Source organism: Rattus norvegicus, chromosome 5, assembly GCF_021556685.1.
Source record: "Rattus norvegicus strain SHRSP/BbbUtx chromosome 5, alternate assembly SHRSP_T2T, whole genome shotgun sequence".
Classification (NCBI taxonomy): domain Eukaryota; kingdom Metazoa; phylum Chordata; class Mammalia; order Rodentia; family Muridae; genus Rattus; species Rattus norvegicus.
In genome coordinates this window covers 106,352,910-106,374,794 of record NC_141538.1, presented here as the reverse complement: position 1 = coordinate 106,374,794, position 21,885 = coordinate 106,352,910, and the positions used below count along the sequence as shown (strand labels likewise).

The window sequence follows — 21,885 nt, the reverse complement described above, 5'->3', positions numbered from 1 at the left end:
TATAGCTCAGTGCTTATCATATTTACTCCATCTACTCTGGATTCCTACATAAACTATTCAAACGGGCAAACTCAGAACGCATCTGAACATACATCAAGTACTTTCAAAATTAGAGTAAATCAGAGGTTCTGAGGAAGGGTGGGCTCCCCTGTCAGGTAAGGTGATTCCCATTTGCCAAGTCTGCAGCTTCAGAACAGACACAGAAGGCACAGGAGGAAGGGTTGACAACCCAGTTAGTTACCCCAGTGAATCACAAATTGCAGATGACATGGGCAGCCCACTTTTCCATCTATTGATTTTATTGGTCATACCTGCCAAATTGTTGCTGGGATACCAGTTGTAAATTGATCAGCCTGTGACCATATTCAGAGAAGAAACTTTTTGCTATTGTGTAGAGCGTGCACTGTGATTGGGTAACTGGCTGTTAAAGCACTTCAAAGACAGGAAGGAAGTAATTTAATTCTATCCATGTTCATACCAATTATTTCATTAAATGCCCCATGGGGCTCCATTGGGAGGGTCCTATTTTATTACTATTTTATGAAGGAGTAAGCAAGCTCAAGTAGATAAAACATTATAGGAAAGGTCACACAGCCAGTAAACAGTGGGACAAACTAAATTCTAGAATGCTTACCCATTATAGCACACTAGCATTGCCCAATTTTCTTGTATAACCAATGTTTGGAGTTTAAATTTTTTTGAAACAAATACTTCTTTAGGGAGCAAGATGATAAATGTAACTAAGTGAATGAAAAGTCTATCACTAAAGAAATGTGAAATATTGTGGTAAGAAATGGAGTAAGACACAAGTCAATGGAAAATATAAAATATATATTCTGTATTGGAAGAATAATGTTAAAATGTCTGCCTCATTCTATGTGATCTACAAATTTAATGCCATCTTTATTAAAATTCCAAAGACATTATTCATGGAAATATAAAATGATTTCAAAAATTCACATAGAATGATGTGTCATTCTATGTGACACATAGAATGATGTGTCATTCACATTCAATAATGTCTTTGGAATTTTAATAAAGATGGCATTAAATTTGAGTAGACAAAGCAATCTTGAGTAAAAAAACAACAAAGCTAGAAGCATCACACTACCTGATTTCAAAGTCTACTACACAATCAAAACAGCAAATCACTGGTATGAACACAGAAACATGAAGCAGTGGAACACAGAATAGAGAGTCTGCAAATGAACCCAGGTATTTATGGCCAATTTAGTTTGGACAAAGTTCCAAAGAATACAGAATAAGGAAAAATATTCTTTTTAATAAATGGTGTCTGGGCATCTGAATGTGGCAGGACAGAAGAATAAATCAGATCTTTATCCCTAACCATACACACAAATCAGCTCAGACTTTTTCATGCACAAAGATCAAGACTTGACATGTAGATCCTACAACTATAGACATACTAGAAGAAAGAGTGGGAATAGTTTGATGACACTCATTGGTCTTAACAATGGTTTTGGGGAATGGTATATAACCTAAAAAAGCAACAAAAGCAAAGGGAAAAAGTGATATTATATTAAATTAAAAAATATTGTACACAGGAAAAGAACCAATCAATAGAATAAAGAGAACATTTCATAAAATGGGAGAGATCGTTTGTAAACGATACATTGTTAATATGAAAAATACACTAGAAACACAACTGAATATCAAGAAAAGAAATGACTTGGTTAAAAGAGGCCAATGATCTTCTTAAAAGAGACAGTGCAAAGAGTCAATAGACACCCAGCTTCACTAATCATGATGGAAATGCAAAGAAACCTGTGGTCATCCCTTAGCCCATACCTGCCAGAATGGCTGTTATTGAACTGAGGAGAGCTAAGGTTGGCAGGAATGCAGAGAGAAGGGAGACTTTCTACTTAGTGTGGCAATATAAATTAGTTCAACCAACTGAAAAAGAATTCCTCCAAAAGTTGTAAACACAGAAGCACCATAGAAGTACCATAAAATGCAACAATTCCCATCTGGGTATGTATAATCAAAGGTCATAAAGTGGGCATGCTGACGGGACATCTGTACTCTTGTGCCCATCCCCACATCGTTCACAGTCAATACTGCTGTCAATCAACCTGAATCTACAAGTTGAGGTGAATTTTAACAGCTAAATCTGAAAAATTATAAAACGATATTTTTCTTTTACTTTTAGATCCTTTCCTTTATTAAAAAACGTAGAAATTTATTTCATCACGAATCTCTGGTGAAAGGGTGATTTTTTTAATTTTATTTTTCTCTAATTCTTAAACTATCTGGCTCACTTTCAAGTTTGTATGAATACATTAAAATTTCTACATAATCTAATTTAGAATAACTTTACATTCATTTAATTCCAGATGTTTTCCAATGAGAGCTTAGGGGGAAAATACATTCTTAGAAGGAACATAGAAAATGGAAAAGAGTTTTGGGGTAGAAGAAAAGAAATGTGACTTCTAGTCCAAGATTACCATGGGTATGACCTGGGATGAGTCCTGAAGCTGAGCTTCATGACTGATAAAGCGGGCTTGTTATCCATCACCTGTTATTAAGGGGCGTGTCTTACAGCGCTGCTCTATGAGAACTGGAATTCCTTATTCTTTTGGTATTTACTCATGCCTCATGGTTTGCTTTTATTGAGATATGAAGACAAATATAAGACAGCCCCTTCCTCTAGAAACAATGAGGAAAAAAGCGAATTTGGGATGATGGAAGAAATGGCAAAGGAGACACAGGGATTTGTGAAGAAGTTGCCAGAGGGAAAGAGGAACATTTTAGGTAGAGACCATGTTTCTCCAAGACCATGAGTTCTGATGGTGGTGGAGACTTGCTGGTCTCTCAGCCTGAACACAAAGGGGTCAAGTTAAAAGTAGGGAAGAAAGACATCAAGGGCCCTGAATACCGAAACAGTAGGTGCTGTGATGTGCATTTAGGTTTTAGTTTCAAAGTAGAAGAATTCTGAAGGATTCTGAGAAGGGGACAAATAATTCTAGACAACTAATTCAGAATCCAAATAGATAAGGGTTCTGAGCAGCAAAACTGTCTGTTTCTACAGTATTAGCTTAAAGAATTACAAAGGTCTAAACTAAAGCAAAGGCAGCCACAGTGGAGAGGGACTAGAGGAAAGGTAAGGAAACAAAGTTTATTGTGTAAAGAAGAGAAACCAGGTGATTCAAAGGTTTCTGATTTGCCAGGCAATACTACTACATAGAAGGGGATTGAGAAAAAATATCATTTTATTTGTGTGGAATCTAGATTTAAATATACACATGTACATGTACATATGTATTATGTCATATAAGCACAAGCAGGATGACTTGACTGGAAGAAGGGGACCATCAAAAGTGGAGCAGGAAGGCTGGGAAGAACAATGGTCAGCAAGTATGGACAAGCCACAATGACACATGTCTAAGTAAAACCTGAATGCTAACTAAACACAATTAATAAAAAAACATTTAAAAAAGATGGAGAAGATAAAGAAAACTATGACATTGTGGGTTTCTGAAGTTCAACCTTGAATATGCTCTCTTCACTGTGTGCAGAGTAAAGGGTGATGGGCTGAAAGTAACGAGATGGATAGAAGGTGTTAGATGCTACTATGAACTATTCAAGGATGCATAGTCTTATTGGAATTTATACATCCATCATGCATATTAACTGTTGTAAGGCCACCAGGGAAATGACTACTCTATAAATGGTCTATTCAGCAGTACTCTCTGAGTTTCAAAGAATTAATATGATTTTTACTAGATGTGCTGTTGTATGCTATCTCTAGTAGTTTGTAGCTTCTTGTTCATATTCATGTGGCCAGCATCTGGCCTAAATTAAAAAGAGCAACTGTACAGATGGAGATAGAGGACAGTGTTCTGGAACCCTTCTTCCATACAACCTCACCACCTATCACATTTTCCTCTATATGTTCTTACTTCCAGCTGCCATGGGGTCACCAAATCTTTGCTTAAATCAAATGTCCTCTGGCTCCAGGTCTCATGATGAAAAAATTTATGGAGTCCTGGACACATTACAAGTTTTACAGCTTTACAGCTGAAACCCTTCAGGTCCTCCTGACCTCCTAAAGAAAAAAAAATGTTTTATTTTATTGTGATTCCCAAGTGTTCTCCCAGTGTGTGCATTTTTTCAATAGAATGTCCTATTGCTTCCAGCAATGTGTTTCATATTACCTTTAAGGGCAGGGCAGCTCTGATACAAGGAAGCTGGTCAATTTTCTTGCCAGCAAAACAGAAAATCGAACTTGCCATAGGAAGTATGACTGGTTGGCTAGGTGTACAGGTTATCAGTTTGAATTTCTCTCTTCATGAGGATACCTTATATTAGTCAACAACTGTACTCTAATTATTCAGAAATGATTTATGTCCTCCAACTAATGATAGCTATCCTGTGTATGTGAGGTCATTTGATTAATAATATATTCAAAGAGCCCCCTTGAAAACATCATATGTTCATATGATGTTGAACATGTAGCTAACAATACTTTTGAATTAAATACTTTCTGGGTAAAGCATGGTTTTATATACATACACATACATATATCATTTATCTATCATCTATCAACCCATCTATTATATAATCTATTATTTATCTATTTCTCTATCTTTGTATCTGCATTATCGATCATCTATTATCTATCTATATGTATATCTATCTGTCATCTATCTATTTATTCTTCAACTATCTATCTGTGATCTATCTATTGTTATATTTATCAATCTATCATCTATCACCTATCATCTATCTATCTATCTCTATCTATTTATCTATCTACCTACCTATCTACAGACGTAATATCTATCCTCTATCTTTTTTTTTTTTTAGTAATTACAAGTGCCATGTGTTTTGACATGACTTAGTATGAAGGAACCAAACAGGCTTACCTTGACGATGAAATCTGCTGTCAGTGGCCCAGCCATCCTCAGTATCTCTTTGTCTGGAAGTTTCTGGAAGTCCACTGTAGAATTGTCCACAAGGAAAGTGCCTGTAGAGCTCAGACTGTTTTCACCTTTAGTCCCCTGGAGCGTCTTGGTTTCCAGATCTGTATAATCAAATGCAAGAAGAGGAGAGGCAGGTATGCCTGGGGCTACCACAGAGCACATTCAAACACATTTTATGAATTAAAACTCGAGCTACTTAAGAAAGGGGCATTATTCTTTAGATAGCTGATACTATTGAAATTGTAATATAAATAAGGTATATAAACATGTCTATGTCATACAGAAGATTATGTTACAAATGAAATTATTTTAAAACTCACTATCCAAGCATCCATGGTTCCCTGTCAAAATAGCCTTTGACTTTCCAATGACCTCATCTGAGCATCCCACTTTACTGTAACCCAATTCCTTAGGTTAACCAATGTCTCATACATATCTAATTGACTTCTATTCTGGTTGCCTTCAGCCCAGAAATATCCACCCCAACCCCCCAGCTTTCTTTTACTCATTGAAGTAGGTCCAGGTGGATCCATGCTTTGTATCAGTATCTGTACAACTTCCTCTTTGTGCACGGACCTACCCCATTTATACTTTGTTACTTACTGTACATACGTTGTTGCTTAACTAAAAAACCATAGAGGATTAAGGGCAGGTACTATCTATTGACTTCCCCTCTTTTCACAACAACTTTTGATAATCAGTTTTGTTCATGTATGGTATTTTATAAATGCTTAAGCAGAAAGAAATGAATCCTAGAGCATTCAAGTCAGAATTTGTTCAATGGCACAGTCTATAAGGCATCTTTATTGTAGGAAATTAGAGAATGCTTATGATGATCATGATTATATATATGATTACAAATGCAAATACTGTGATTATATATTGATATATATTAATATGTCACAACATATATTGATTACATATGAATTATCTCATATAAGCACAAGCAGTATGATTTGGGTACAGAAACAGAGCTATTGAAAGTGGGGGAGGAGGGCTATGGAAGAACATTGGTTATTGAATATATATTGATAATATATATTGTGATATCATAGAGAGCACACAGCTGTGATTGAGAAGTTATTTAGATTAATTGTGACCTATAAGAGGAAAGACAGAGGGACTTAGGCAGATGGTTTCTACAAAAGATTGCACAAGGATTATTGCTTCTGCCAGAAGTTCTTCAGTGGGAAGAGGTTCTGTGTCTCTCACCTCAGCTTTAGTCATTGCCCCTCTCTTCTATTTTATAGAGTGGGCTTTTGGGTTGAAATCAATCTTAAAGCTTCTGGAGATGCGAGAAGCCTGGGTGTGTACCATAGTCCTGAGCACCAGACGTGGTTGTACTGAGAGGCTTCCCTGCATCTGACTAAACATGAGCTGGTGAGCCAGGTAGTAGTAGTAGTAGAAGACATATTTTATCCCCCCACTAAGATCTCTGAGTTTGAGGCCATCCTGCTCTACAGAGCAAGTTCCAGGAGAACAAGGGCTACATGGAGAAATCCTGTACAGAGAGATAGACAGAGGGTGGGGGCAGGGTGGTGGTGGTGAGGGAGGTAAAGAGGAAGGAAGGAGCGAGAGAGTGCGGAGGCTGGCGTGAAGCTGCTTTATCCAACAGGAATATTTAGGAATTTAAATATTTAACTGGTTCCGTTGTGGGCTAGTGACAGGAAAACATCCACAGGAGAAACGGGACATCATTTATCCCCCACTCCCATCATTGTGTTGAAATAACTGAAAGTTTAAAAACAGAAATGAAACAAATTCTTTAAAACTAGTTCTCGAAGTTAAAATATAACTACATAACTTCTCCCTTTTCTGTTCTTCCCTCCAATCCTTCCTTCTTGATCTCAAAATCATGGCCTCTATTTCTTTTTTTTTTTTTTTTTTTTTTTTTTTTTTTGAGGCACTGACGTTGCCTGGTGTGGAGGATTCTTTCTTGGGCTTGGCTACACTGAGGTGTGGAAAGGGGTTTAGTTTTTTTTTTATTTTTTTTTATTTTTTTTTTTATTTTTTTTTATTATCTTGAGTATTTCTTATATACATTTCAAGTGTTATTCCCTTTCCCGGTTTCCGGACAGACATCACCCTCCCCCCTCCCCTTCCTTGTGGGTGTTCCCCTCCCAAACCTCCCCCCATTGCCACCCTCCCCGCATAGTCTAGTTCACTGGGGGTTCAGTCTTAGCAGGACCCAGGGCTTCCCCTTCCACTGGTGCTCTTACTAGGATATTCATTGCTACCTATGGGGACAGAGTCCAGGGTCAGTCCATGTATAGTCTTTAGGTAGTGGCTTAGTCCCTGGAAGCTCTGGTTGCTTGACATTGTTGTACTTTTGGGGTCTCGAGCACCTTCAAGCTCTTCCAGTTCTTTCTCTGATTCCTTCAACGGGGGACCTATTCTCAGTTCAGTGGTTTGCTGCTGGCATTCGCCTCTGTATTTGCTGTATTCTGGCTGTGTCTCTCAGGAGCGATCTACATCCGGCTCCTGTCGGTCTGCACTTCTTTGCTTCATCCATCTTGTCTAATTGGGTGGCTGTATATGTATGGGCCACCTGTGGGGCAGGCTCTGAATGGGTGTTCCTTCAGTCTCTGTTTTAATCTTTGCCTCTCCCTTCCCTGCCAAGGGTATTCTTTTTCCTCATTTAAAGAAGGAGTGAAGCATTCACATTTTAATCATCCGTCTTGAGTTTCCTTTGTTCTAGGGATCTAGGGTAATTCAATCATTTGGGCTAATAGCCACTTATCAATGAGTGCATACCATGTATGTCTTTCTGTGAGTGGGTTAGCTCACTCAGGATGATTTTCCAGTTCCAACCATTTGCCTACGAATTTCATAAACTCGTTGTTTTTGATAGCTGAGTAATATTCCATTGTGTAGATGTACCACATTTTCTGTATCCATTCCTCTGTTGAAGGGCATCTGGGTTCTTTCCAGTTTCTGGCTATTATAAATAAGGCTGCGATGAACATAGTGGAGCACGTGTCTCTTTTATATGTTGAGGCATCTTTTGGGTATATGCCCAAGAGAGGTATGGCTGGATCCTCAGGCAGTTCAATGTCCAATTTTCTGAGGAACCTCCAGACTGATTTCCAGAATGGTTTTACCAGTCTGCAATCCCACCAACAATGGAGGAGTGTTCCTCTTTCTCCACATCCTCGCCAGCATCTGCTGTCACCTGAGTTTTTGATCTTAGCCATTCTCACTGGTGTGAGGTGAAATCTCAGGGTTGTTTTGATTTGCATTTCCCTTATGACTAAAGATGTTGAACATTTCTTTAGGTGTTTCTCAGCCATTCGGCATTCCTCAGCTGTGAATTCTTTGTTCAGCTCTGAACCCCATTTTTTAATAGGGTTATTTGTTTCCCTGCGGTCTAACTTCTTGAGTTCTTTGTATATTTTGGATATAAGGCCTCTATCTGTTATAGGATTGGTAAAGATCTTTTCCCAATCTGTTGGTTGCCGTTTTGTCCTAACCACAGTGTCCTTTGCCTTACAGAAGCTTTGCAGTTTTATGAGATCCCATTTGTCGATTCTTGATCTTAGAGCATAAGCCATTGGTGTTTTGTTTAGGAAATTTTTTCCAGTGCCCATGTGTTCCAGATGCTTCCCTAGTTTTTCTTCTATTAGTTTGAGTGTGTCTGGTTCGATGTGGAGGTCCTTGATCCACTTGGACTTAAGCTTTGTACAGGGTGATAAGCATGGATCGATCTGCATTCTTCTACATGTTGCCCTCCAGTTGAACCAGCACCATTTGCTGAAAATGCTATCTTTTTTCCATTGGATGGTTTTGGCTCCTTTGTCAAAAATCAAGTGACCATAGGTGTGTGGGTTCATTTCTGGGTCTTCAATTCTATTCCATTGGTCTATCTGTCTGTCTCTGTACCAATACCATGCAGTTTTTATCACTATTGCTCTGTAATACTGCTTGAGTTCAGGGATAGTGATTCCCCCTGAAGTCCTCTTATTGTTGAGGATAGCTTTAGCTATCCTGGGTTTTTTGTTATTCCAGATGAATTTGCAAATTGTTCTGTCTAACTCTTTGAAGAATTGGATTGGTATTTTGATGGGGATTGCATTGAATCTGTAGATTGCTTTTGGTAAAATGGCCATTTTTACTATATTAATCCTGCCAATCCATGAGCATGGGAGATCTTTCCATCTTCTGAGGTCTTCTTCAATTTCTTTCCTCAGTGTCTTGAAGTTCTTATTGTACAGATCTTTTACTTGCTTGGTTAAAGTCACACCGAGGTACTTTATATTATTTGGGTCTATTATGAAGGGTGTCGTTTCCCTAATTTCTTTCTCGGCTTGTTTCTCTTTTGTATAGAGGAAGGCAACTGATTTATTTGAGTTAATTTTATACCCAGCCACTTTGCTGAAGTTGTTTATCAGCTTTAGTAGTTCTCTGGTGGAACTTTTGGGATCACTTAAATATACTATCATGTCGTCTGCAAATAGTGATATTTTGACCTCTTCTTTTCCGATCTGTATCCCCTTGATCTCCTTTTGTTGTCTGATTGCTCTGGCTAGAACTTCAAGAACTATATTGAATAAGTAGGGAGAGAGTGGGCAGCCTTGTCTAGTCCCTGATTTTAGTGGGATTGCTTCAAGTTTCTCTCCATTTAGTTTAATGTTAGCAACTGGTTTGCTGTATATGGCTTTTACTATGTTTAGGTATGGGCCTTGAATACCTATTCTTTCCAGGACTTTTATCATGAAGGGGTGTTGAATTTTGTCAAATGCTTTCTCAGCATCTAATGAAATGATCATGTGGTTCTGTTCTTTCAGTTTGTTTATATGATGGATCACGTTGATGGTTTTCCTTATATTAAACCATCCCTGCATGCCTGGGATGAAGCCTACTTGATCATGGTGGATGATTGTTTGATGTGCTCTTGAATTCGGTTTGCCAGAATTTTATTGAGTATTTTTGCGTCGATATTCATAAGGGAAATTGGTCTGAAGTTCTCTTTCTTTGTTGGGTCTTTGTGTGGTTTAGGTATAAGAGTAATTGTGGCTTCGTAGAAGGAATTCAGTAGTGCTCCATCTGTTTCAATTTTGTGGAATAGTTTGGATAATATTGGTATAAGGTCTTCTATGAAGGTTTGATAGAATTCTGCACTAAACCCGTCTGGACCTGGGCTCTTTTTGGTTGGGAGACCTTTAATGACTGCTTCTATTTCCTTAGGAGTTATGGGGTTGGTTAACTGGTTTATCTGTTCCTGATTTAACTTCGATACCTGGTATCTGTCTAGGAAATTGTCCATTTCCTGAAGATTTTCAAGTTTTGTTGAATATAGGTTTTTATAGTAAGATCTGATGATTTTTTGAATTTCCTCTGAATCTGTAGTTATGTCTCCCTTTTCATTTCTGATTTTGTTAATTTGGACGCACTCTCTGTGTCCTCTCGTTAGTCTGGCTAAGGGTTTATCTATCTTGTTGATTTTCTCAAAGAACCAACTTTTGGTTCTGTTGATTCTTTCTATGGTCCTTTTTGTTTCTACTTGGTTGATTTCAGCTCTGAGTTTGATTATTTCTTGCCTTCTACTCCTCCTGGGTGTATTTGCTTCTTTTTGTTCTAGAGCTTTTAGGTGTGCTGTCAAGCTGCTGACATATGGTCTTTCCTGTTTCTTTCTGCAGGCACTCAGCGCTATGAGTTTTCCTCTTAGCACAGCTTTCATTGTGTCCCATAAGTTTGGGTATGTTGTACCTTCATTTTCATTAAATTCTAAAAAGTTTTTAATTTCTTTCTTTATTTCTTCCTTGACCAGGTTATCATTGAGTAGAGCATTGTTCAATTTCCACGTATATGTGGTCATTCTTCCCTTATTGTTATTGAAGACCAGATTTAGGCCGTGGTGGTCCGATAGCACGCATGGGATTATTTCTATCTTTCTGTACCTGTTGAGGCCCGTTTTTTGACCAATTATATGGTCAATTTTGGAGAAAGTACCATGAGGAGCTGAGAAGAAGGTATATCCTTTTGCTTTAGGATAGAATGTTCTATAAATATCCGTTAAGTCCATTTGGCTCATGACTTCTCTTAGTCTGTCTACATCTCTGTTTAATTTCTGTTTCCATGATCTGTCCATTGATGAGAGTGGGGTGTTGAAATCTCCCACTATTATTGTGTGAGGTGCAATGTGTGTTTTGAGCTTTAGTAAGGTTTCTTTTACATATGTAGGTGCCCTTGTATTTGGGGCATAGATATTTAGGATTGAGACTTCATCTTGGTGGATTTTTCCTTTGATGAATATGAAGTGTCCTTCCTTATCTTTTTTGATGACTTTTAGTTGAAAATTGATTTTATTTGATATTAGAATGGCTACTCCAGCTTTCTTCTTCTGACCATTTGCTTGGAAAATTGTTTTCCAGCCTTTCACTCTGAGGTAATGTCTGTCTTTGTCTCTGAGGTGTGTTTCCTGTAGGCAGCAGAATGCAGGGTCCTCGTTGCGTATCCAGTTTGTTAATCTATGTCTTTTTATTGGGGAGTTGAGGCCATTGATATTGAGAGATATTAAGGAATAGTGATTATTGCTTCCTGTTATATTCATATTTGGAAGTGAGGTTATGTTTGTGTGCTTTCATTCTCTTTGTTTTGTTGCCAAGATGATCAGTTTCTTGCTTCTAGGGTATAGCTTGCCTCCTTATGTTGGGCTTTACCCTTTATTATCCTTTGTAGTGCTGGACTTGTAGAAAGATATTGTGTAAATTTGGTTTTGTCATGGAATATCTTGGTTTTTCCATCTATGTTAATTGAGAGTTTTGCAGGATACAGTAACCTGGGCTGGCATTTGTGTTCTCTTAGGGTCTGTATGACATCTGTCCAGGATCTTCTGGCCTTCATAGTTTCTGGCGAAAAGTCTGGTGTGATTCTGGTAGGTCTGCCTTTATATGTTACTTGACCTTTTTCCCTTACTGCTTTTAATATTCTTTCTTTATTTTGTGCGTTTGGTGTTTTGACAATTATGTGACGGGAGGTGTTTCTTTTCTGGTCCAATCTATTTGGAGTTCTGTAGGCTTCTTGTATGCCTATGGGTATCTCTTTTTTTAGGTTAGGGAAGTTTTCTTCTATGATTTTGTTGAAGATATTTACTGGTCCTTTGAGCTGGGAGTCTTCACTCTCTTCTATACCTATTATCCTTAGGTTTGATCTTCTCATTGAGTCCTGGATTTCCTGTATGTTTTGGACCAGTAGCTTTTTCTGCTTTACATTATCTTTGACAGTTGAGTCAATGATTTCTATGGAATCTTCTGCTCCTGAGATTCTCTCTTCCATCTCTTGAATTCTGTTGGTGAAGCTTGTATCTACAGCTCCTTGTCTTTTCTTTTGATTTTCTATGTCCAGGGTTGTTTCCATGTGTTCTTTCTTGATTGCTTCTATTTCCATTTTTAATTCCTTCAACTGTTTGATTGTGTTTTCCTGGAATTCTTTCAGGGATTTTTGCGATTCATCTCTGTAGGCTTCTACTTGTTCTCTAAGGGAGTTCTTTATGTCTTTCTTAAAGTCCTCCAGCATCATGATCAAATATGATTTTGAAACTAGGTCTTGCTTTTCTGGTGTGTTTGGATATTCCGTGTTTGCTTTGGTGGGAGAATTGGGCTCCGATGATGCCATGTAGTCTTGGTTTCTGTTGCTTGGGTTCCTGCGCTTGCCTCTCGCCATCAGATTATCTCTAGTGTTACTTTGTTCTGCTATTTCTGACAGTGGCTAGACTGTCCTATAACCTGTGTGTCAGGAGTGCTGTAGACCTGTTTTCCTGTTTTCTTTCAGCCACTTATGGGGACAGAGTGTTCTGCTTTCGGGCGTGTAGTTTTTCCTCTCTACAGGTCTTCAGCTGTTCCTGTGGGCCTGTGTCTTGAGTTCACCAGGCAGGTTTCTTGCAGGGGAAAAGTTGGTCCTACCTGTGGTTCCAAGGCTCAAGTTTGCTCGTGGGGTACTGCCTAAGTCCTCTCCGCTGTGGCAGCAACCAGGAAAATCTGTGCCGCTCCTTCCGGGAGCCTCCGTGCACCAGGGTTTCAGATGACGTTTGGTGTTTTCCTCTGGCGCCTGGATGTGCACAGAGTGCAGTCTCTTCTGGTTTCCCAGGCGTGTCCGCCTGTCTGAAGGTTCAGCTCTCCCTCCCACGGGATTTGGGTGCAGAGAACTGTTTATCCAGTCTGTTTCCTTCAGGTTCCGGCAGTGTCTCAGACGCAGGGGTCCTGCCGCTCCCGGGCCCTCCCCTATGGGAACCCAGAGGCCTTTTACAGTTGCCTCTTGGGCCAGGGATGTGGGCATGGGTGGGCAGTGTTGGTGGTCTCCTCCGCTCTGCAGCCTCAGGAGTGCCCACTTGATCAGGCGGTGAGGTCTCTCTCCCACGGGGTTTGGGAGCAGAGAGCTGCTGCGGTCCGGGATCCGCCGGTGTGGGACTTCCGGTAAACACAGGAAGTGCCCGGCCTTAGAGGAATTTTGCCTCTGTGTGTCCTGAGTTCACCAGGCAGGTTTCTTGCAGGGGAAAAGTTGGTCCTACCTGCAGTTCCAAGGCTCAAGTTTGCTCGTGGGGTACTGCCTAAGTCCTCTCCGCTGTGGCAGCAACCGGGAAGATCTGCGCCACTCTTTCCAGGAGCCTCCGTGCACCAGGGTTCCAGATGGCGTTTGGTGTTTTCCTCTGGCGACTGGATGTGCACAGAGTGCAGTCTCTTCTGGTTTCCCAGGCGTGTCCGCCTCTCTGAAGGTTCAGCTCTCCCTCCCACGGGATTTGGGTGCAGAGAACTGTTTATCCGGTCTGTTTCCTTCAGGTTCCGGCAGTGTCTCAGGCGCAGGGGTCCTGCCGCTCCCGGGCCCTCCCCTACGGGAACCCAGAGGCCTTATACAGTTGCCTCTTGGGCCAGGGATGTGGGCAGGGGTGGGCAGTGTTGGTGGTCTCCTCCGCTCTGCAGCCTCAGGAGTGCCCACTTGATCAGGCGGTGAGGTCTCTCTCCCACGGGGTTTGGGAGCAGAGAGCTGCTGCGGTCCGGGATCCGCCGGTCATGGCCTCTATTTCTTTAATTGTTATTATACATATTTATGTCCTATGCCCTGCTCAGTCTGTATAATGTTCCTTGTGTTTGTGAATTCAGGGCTGACCACTTGGTATTTCCTACTTACACAGGGTAAGCAGTGTACTTGCTGGGGAAAAGGAGACCTTTCATGAATTGCAGCTTACCCAGCCATTCTTTAGAACAATTCAACAAAATACATGTTTTTGTCCCTCTTTTGTTTTTGTTTCTGTTTTTTGAGCTTTTCTGTGACTCTGTGTGAGGTGTGTGTGAGAGAGACAATGTTGGTGCTGGTGCTAGGTGTCTTCTTCAATCACTCTGCATCTTACTTTCTTAAGACAGGGTCTCTCACTGGACCTGGGACTCCGGTATTGGGCTACATTGGCTGGCTAGTGAGCTCTAAAGAACCAGCCTGCCTCTGCCTCCAGTGCTGGGATTATAGATACATACTGTTCTTTTTCTTTTCAAATTTTAATGTATCTCTGTCTCTATCTATCTATCTATCTATCTATCTATCTATCTATCTATCTATCTCTCTATCTCTCTATCTATCTATCTAATCTTCCTGTACATTGGTGTTTTGACTGCATGTATATTTGTATGAGGGTGCTGGATTCCAAAGAACTGGAGTTACAGACAGCTACAATCTGCCATGTGAATGCGGGGAATTGATCCTGTGTCCTCTGAAAGAACAGCTAGGGCTTGTATCTGTTGTTCCATCTCTTTAGTCTCCACACTGTTTTCTTACCCGGCTTTTTACACAGGTGTTGGAAGATCTGAACTCAGGCTCTTATGCTTGCATACCAAGCCCCATACTAACTGAGCCATCTTCCTAGACTCCCAGTTCTTCAGTTCCTTAGCACTCATAAAACTAGGAAAAGACAGATTAGCCTATTTCTAAATAACAGATTTTGTTTTAAGTATTTCTTCATCGTCCAGTCATTTTCCTCTGTCACGAGGATGATCTCAGCCTGGCTATTTTATTTCAGTCTCCAGCACTGCACACAAAAAATTCCATTTTGGAGTGTGGTTGATCAATAACAGTTATTCATGTCCTGTTCTCAAGGGGATAAACAAGCCATTTGGATGGTATAAAGTGTACCACATGCATCATCTTTTGACATGTGAATGCTGGACTTTCTGGCGCTGTTCAGGATTAGAGAAGAACTTGGGTCCATCAACGGATATCTTATCAATGTCTAAGCTGTACCTCACTTCGCCCTTACTTCACATGACCATTCAAAGCTCACCTCTGATTAAATGTGTTTAATTTTGTTTTTAGAAAGACTTAGTAGGATATAGTAACTTCTCCAGGCTCTGCTCTATTTCCCTCTTATTTGTCTGATTATAATGATAGTCTGATTAATTGCCAGCAAATAATCCTTGCTACTTAAAGTGGCAGAAGTGCTACAGGAAGAACTGAAGAGAAAGTGAGAGTCACAGGCAATGTTCTCATATCGCCCCTCTGTCTTTGTTTAGTGACCACAACTTCTGGTTGTAATTTACAGATCTCTATCTAAATAGCACTGAACCATAAGGAATAAGATGTGGCCATGTATCGCCGCCTTGGCACAACTGAAGATCAGTGCTTCTTAACTTGTGGGCCAGACCCTTTTTGGGAGGTAGTATCCCATTTCAGATATTTATGTTATGATTTCCAACAGAAGCAAAGTCACAGTTATGAAGTAGCAACAAAATAATTTTATGGTTGGGGGTCACCACAACCTGAGCAACTCTATTAAAGGGTTGCAGCATTGGGAAGGTTGATAACCACTAGCTTAGACAAACCCTTCATGGAGAAAGCTAGCATTTATCTTTGAGGTTTTGTTACCTCTTCATCCCAAATCCTACCATTTGTCTTCAAGATGTGAGGGCTGTGGATTAATTCACAGAGTTGAATACCCTGCATCAGTTTGCCTGAAACGCCACAGTTTGTTACTTCTATGTATTTGAGGACTGATGACGTAAAGATTTAAAATATGTAAGGAAAGGAAGAGCAGAGAAGAAATGAATTTTAGGAGGAAAAGGAACAGGGAGGTGAGTAAAGGTGAGAAAAGAAAACGGTAAAAGCGACTATACAGAAAGACAACAGAACCGAGGTAATAGTCATGAAGGTTTGGTGTCTTGGTCATGTGCTTAGCTGTGAACCACACAATGCCACCCTGGATGACTGCCTAAGGATGACTGTAAAGGCTTCCTCCTTCTCATCACATAGCCAAACACAAACAGAAGCCATTCAAGCTACCATATCACAGGACTGGGATGGGATGGCGGTGGCATTGGTGGTGTTGGCTCTCTTGAGCTTTAATCCCTTCTGGGAAGGAAAGTTAATAGTAACAGCTAAAACTTCCAGCCCCACCAAGGAAAACAGTTGCCCTACTTACACAAATGATCTGGCCCCTTTAAGACAAGGCGGATGTGTCTGCTGCCATACGGAATGGCGACCACGGTGTCATCCGCTAGAAAGAAAAAGAACAGAGCTGTAAAGGCATATAATCTGACAAGAGAATTACTGACAGCATCCCATACAAAGGCAGGAACAATAGATTTAAATGTTTTTTCCTAATTTTTGAAATGTGAAAGCAATGGTTTAGAATTAAAATGTCTACTTTGTCCAAAATAAAACATGCCAATGGAGCTACGCTGCTTAGTTTAGGGGAAACTGGGCTTTTAAGAATAAATGTGATTTTTTTTGAAAAGATGTTTTGTTTTTAAATGAGTTTGTGTATCTGTCTGTTCATCTGCATACAGGAGGGAATATGTACACATAGAGTGGAGTTGCACAAGGAGACCAGAAGAGGGCGGGAGAGCTCACAGAGCAGGAGCTGCTGGACATTGTGGGCCACTTGACATGGCTGCTAAAACCTGAGTGTTCTGCAAAGCTACAGTATGTGCTTTAACCACATGCTCATCTTTTTAGCTCCATCCACGTGGATTTTGATTTAAAAATGGGTTTACAAGGAACTCTTTGACTTTAGATTGCCATCAAATTCTCGTGGATAACAACATTTATACTGGGTTGAAACGAAAAAATAAGCCCTAGTGTTCAAGGGACAGTGTCCTATATTAGAATCTGCACCTCCCTCTGTCAGAGCGTCTTGGCTAAGGGTGGACTAAGAAGGAGAAGTTTGTATGCTCTGAACCCTTAAGCTCCTTCCTTCCTGTTCTTGGCTATAGTCTACTTTCATTCTTAATGAAATATTGCGAAGCCTGGTACATGATTTCAAATATCGCTCCACCTCTACCATCTCTGTTTTGAAATACTTTTAAAACTTTGGCTGAATCAAAGACTATTTTAGTATAGATCTCCTTACCTAAATATCGAGGCTATATTCATGAGATGCAGACATTTACAGACACAGAGACTGGAAAGATGGCTCAGTGCTTTAGAGCTCTTGCTGCCATTCCAGAGGACCTGAGTTCAGTTCCCAGCACCAACAAAAGGTGATTCACAACCATCTGTACCTCCAGCTTCAGGGAATCCGATGCCTCTGGCCTTCTTAGGTACCCACACTCACAAGCACATACCCACATGCATGCACATACAACTACACATAATTCAAAATAAAAATAAACCTTAAAAATTAATCAGAGGTGGATATCACACACGCTGATGGCATCACAGACATTATCACTTGAAACTACACCTGTGATAATGTTTGCTGCAGACCACGTTCACTTAGACTGCTTCACCCATGGCTGGTGACACAAACAAAGAGGGTTTTATGATGAAGAACTGGAATCTCCAGAAGCATGGAGACGAAAACAAGACCAAGTGGGTAGAAAAGCAGTCAAACAAACGAATGACAAAAGGTAAGCTCTATTTTTAAGAGAACATTTAAGAGCCATTACATCCAGGAATTATGTGTGACTTTATTCTTACTTATATTTCCAACACTGGACATCATCATGGTACCTGGAAAATTAGGTTTAAAAAAATGATTCCCAGTGAGGGTTAGTTCAGATAGTGAGTCACTGAAGTTATCTAATGAGTATCACTAAGTTGTGCTTATAAAATAAGGTGACATCGAATATGCTGTGGGAGATGCTATGCCCAGATATAAATAACAGATACGCATACAACTATGTTGCTTGGAATACAGTAGGTCTTGAATACATTTACTTCCCCCCCCTTTAGTCCAAGACTCCATAAAAATGGGGTCAGAGAGATGGCTCTGTGGTTAAGAGCACTGGCTGCTTTTCCAGAGGCCCTGGGTTCGGTACCCAGTACCCATATGACAGCTCATAACTGTCATTAACTCCGTTTTTTGTATTTTCTGCCCTCCACAGGTACTAGGCATGCACAGGGCTGAAAGACTTTTATTTTATGTACAATTAAACACTGCACGTTCTCTAGGACATAACCTGCTGGTTGAGGAGAGTGGGGTACTGGTTTTCATGCCTGCTCTGAACAGGTTACATATACTGAGGCTGTTGAATATTCTACTCACACGATAAATTTATTGCTGTTTTGAATGCCATGCCTGGTTGAGTAAAAGGCTACAATTCCAAGAGCTAGGACTTTGTGGCACATAAAGCAAACGGAGTAAGAGAAAAACAGGACAGGAACACAGGGACATTGAGAGGAGCCTGCAGAACTTTAAGTTCCATAAACTCGTGCATTTTGAAGTTTGCAAAAGAAATTCAAAGAAGTTAAAACAATGGGATTTCTAGAAATAGCAAGTCTTTGTTTAGCCATAGGTCAAATGAAGTCCAAGTGAAAGGGAAGCTTTCTGCTTGGCACTGCTGTGCTCAGCTGCAGTCTTCTGACCCCCACACAGCCCATGGGCCCAGCTCTGGCTTTGTTAGAAGTAACTCACATTCCACATGCTGAGCCAGTAACATTGCCTTTTGGCTGATGGGCTAAAGTTTGTATGCTCCAGCAGGGAAAGGAGAGAGGAACTGGAAAGGCTGCAGAGGGTGTGAGGCAGGATGAAGAAAGCCCACCAAACAAGAGGGAAGAAATATCTTTTGACACCCTTTTGCATGTGCTTAGTCAAAGAGGAAAATGCTTTAATACGGGTACTAAAGTAATGGGCAGAACTCCACACAGAGGTTGGAGATGCTGTACAGATTATAGATCTTATGTTGTGTGCAGATAAACCCGTCAGTCACCAGGAACCAGTCAATTCATTACTTTGTCCTACAAAGTTCTTTAAGAGTCTTTTATTTTTTTTTATTTTTTATTTTTTTATTAACTTGAGTATTTCTTATATACATTTCGAGTGTTATTCCCTTTCCCGGTATCCGGGCAAACATCCCCCTCCCCCCTCCCCTTCCTTATGGGTGTTCCCCTCCCAACCCTCCCCCCATTGCCACCCTCCCCCCACCAGTCTAGTTCACTGGGGGTTCAGTCTTAGCAGGACCCAGGGCTTCCCCTTCCACTGGTGCTCTTACTAGGATATGCATTGCTACCTATGAGGTCAGAGTCCAGGGTCAGTCCATGTATAGTCTTTAGGTAGTGGCTTAGTCCCTGGAAGCTCTGGTTGCTTGGCATTGTTGTACATATGGGGTCTCGAGCCCCTTCAAGCTTTAAGAGTCTTTTAAAGTCATTGTTTACGTGAGAGACAAAGGAATCAAATAAATTATTTATTAGCCTCAGTGATGGTGTCTTAGGGTTTCTTTTGCTGTGAACAGACACCATGACCACAGCAACTCTTATAAAGGAAAACATTTAATTGAGGCTGGCTTACAGTTCAGAGGTTCAGTCATTATCATCATTGCAGGAAGCATGGCAGCATGCAGGCAGACATGGTGCTGGAGAAGGAGCTGAGAGTTCTACATCTGGATCTGCAGGCAGCAGGAAGCCTCTAAGCCTGGCTTAAGCCAGATCTCAGAGCCCACTCCCTAATAAGAAACCTCCTCCAACAAAGCCACACCTACTCCAACAATGCCATAACTCTTAATAGTACCATCCCTATGGAGCTACCGGGGCCACATTTATTCAAATCACCACATATGGTTCCTGAAAAACAGGTCCTTAGGGAAAATTAGAAAATCCTATTGACTCTACCCTACTTGTGGAAATCATCAAAGCCTTTTCACTAGTTTCCATTAGTTCCTTAGCTACGCTGAATCATAGAAACCATTTCATTCTGTTTAACTCAGGGTATATCCAACATGCGTATCATAGGAATTGTTAATAGCATCTGATATATGTTAGGACATAAAGTAGGGAACGGGCACCTAATGTGACAATCCTAAGTGGTCAGCCCTAAACACAAGTCTATACAGGCGATGCTAACTGGACTCAGTGGGCTGTACACATAGTCTATAATAATTCTACAACTGTAGAAGAAGAGGTCATTGAACTTGAGAGGGGATGCTGGGAAGAACATGGGAGGAGCTGGAGGTGGGAAAGGAAGGGGTGAAAAGATATGAGTAGTTTTACTCATGCATGAACTTCTAAACTACTAAAATATAAAAAGAATGGGAAAAATTAAATTTCCTTTCTCCATGCTGATAGAAGAAGCTGTTCTTTGAGCTAGAAAACATTACTGCATTTAACAATAAATTCTCACTGATTAGGGGTGGGTTAGAGGATTCCTCTAGTTGGAACCACTGTTATACACAGAGGCGTTTAAGAGGTTCCAAGATATGGGCCATTGTGACTCTTGCTTTCAGCAGCCAGTGCAGTTGATGTGGTGTAGTGGGGAAGCTGGCCCATCTCTCACCATGCCACACGTTCCGCTGAATGTCCTCTTCTACAAAGGCACACTGTTTCATAATCTACTGCATTTGGCCTAATCTAGTCTGGCCTTGTTGACAGAACCATGAGGCCAATCTTTGGGACATACTTCTAGGTTTCCAATCAACATTTTAAGAGAGATTAGATAACATATTTCTGTGCTAAATGGACAAGCTCTTCTGGGAATCATGAATTCTGTCATTTCCCATACCTGGGTTGTAACTGACATTTCATAAGCAAATTGTTACCAAGGAATGTACTTAAAAGATTTCTTTGAACATTTTATCATGTGGCAGATGCTTTCTTCACTTTTCTATATAGAGAAATTTCAATAAAGTTTTAAATTCTATCAGTGCCCTGACTTGATGAATCAAAGAAAGCTGAGAAAGCCAATACTTTGAAAATACAGGTTTCTTATTCTGATATCTGAGTTTTTCTTAGGTTTTAGATCTTCTGGCAAGTTTACATTTTAAAAGAATCTTCTCTAGGGGTAAAACTTAATCTTATTTTTTAAAATGAAATGGTGATTGGTGCTAACACAAAACGTCTGCCAATATTGAGAAGATTTTGAAGATGTACCTTAAAGATTATCAGTTTTAGTGCTCTAAAAACATATCCAATAAAAGAGGAGAAGTTTAATGTTCAAGCTTTTCAACCATCCATCCCACCCAAGTTTATCAGTAATTGCATAATGAAAGATATATGCTCGGCAGGCCAAGCAATGCTCTCTCCATTATCAACTTGAGAATGTTATCTTTTTAGGAGTCTAGGCCAAAAACTGTAGTGCTCTCCAAAATTACATTTAATCAAAATAAGCTCTATTGTCAAAATATTCCATTTCATTGATTCTAAGAGGGACACACTCATATTTTATATTAGGATACATTGCACAATAGTGTCTTAAGTTTTGTTATGCAGACAGTGATCCTACCTTAACCCTCTTTTGCTGTATAGACACTAACATCATAATTGCATTGTATGGCTGTATAAAATTCTCAAAATACAGAATATTATATTAAACTATATATAATTATGTATATAATTATATTAAGTATAGCTGGTATACTTGTAAAATGAGTGTCAGAACGTTAAAGAAAATTCCACTACAACAGTAGAACACACTCCCTGGAAATAACTACAGAAACTGTCAATGAGATGTGGAAGGGCCACGCAACAACCTATAAAGGGAGTCAAAGCTATTTGGTTCTGCATATTTGCAAAGGTGAAAGAAGAACCCAGT

The 21,885-nt window shown here is 40.1% G+C and overlaps 1 protein-coding gene across 5 annotated transcripts in view; it reads right to left on the bottom strand.

Annotated features, from left to right (window-relative positions):
* The window catches only part of Adamtsl1 (ADAMTS-like 1), a 398,736-nt gene that overhangs the window by 218,622 nt on the left and 158,229 nt on the right, over positions 1 to 21,885 (bottom strand). For all 5 annotated transcript variants that reach the window (XM_087549776.1, XM_087549775.1, XM_087549777.1 and 2 more), the window contains 2 exon segments: positions 16,342 to 16,416; positions 4,887 to 5,044 (listed from right to left, as the gene is read on the bottom strand). In XM_087549776.1, coding sequence (XP_087405902.1) covers positions 4,887 to 5,044; positions 16,342 to 16,416 — 233 coding nt within the window.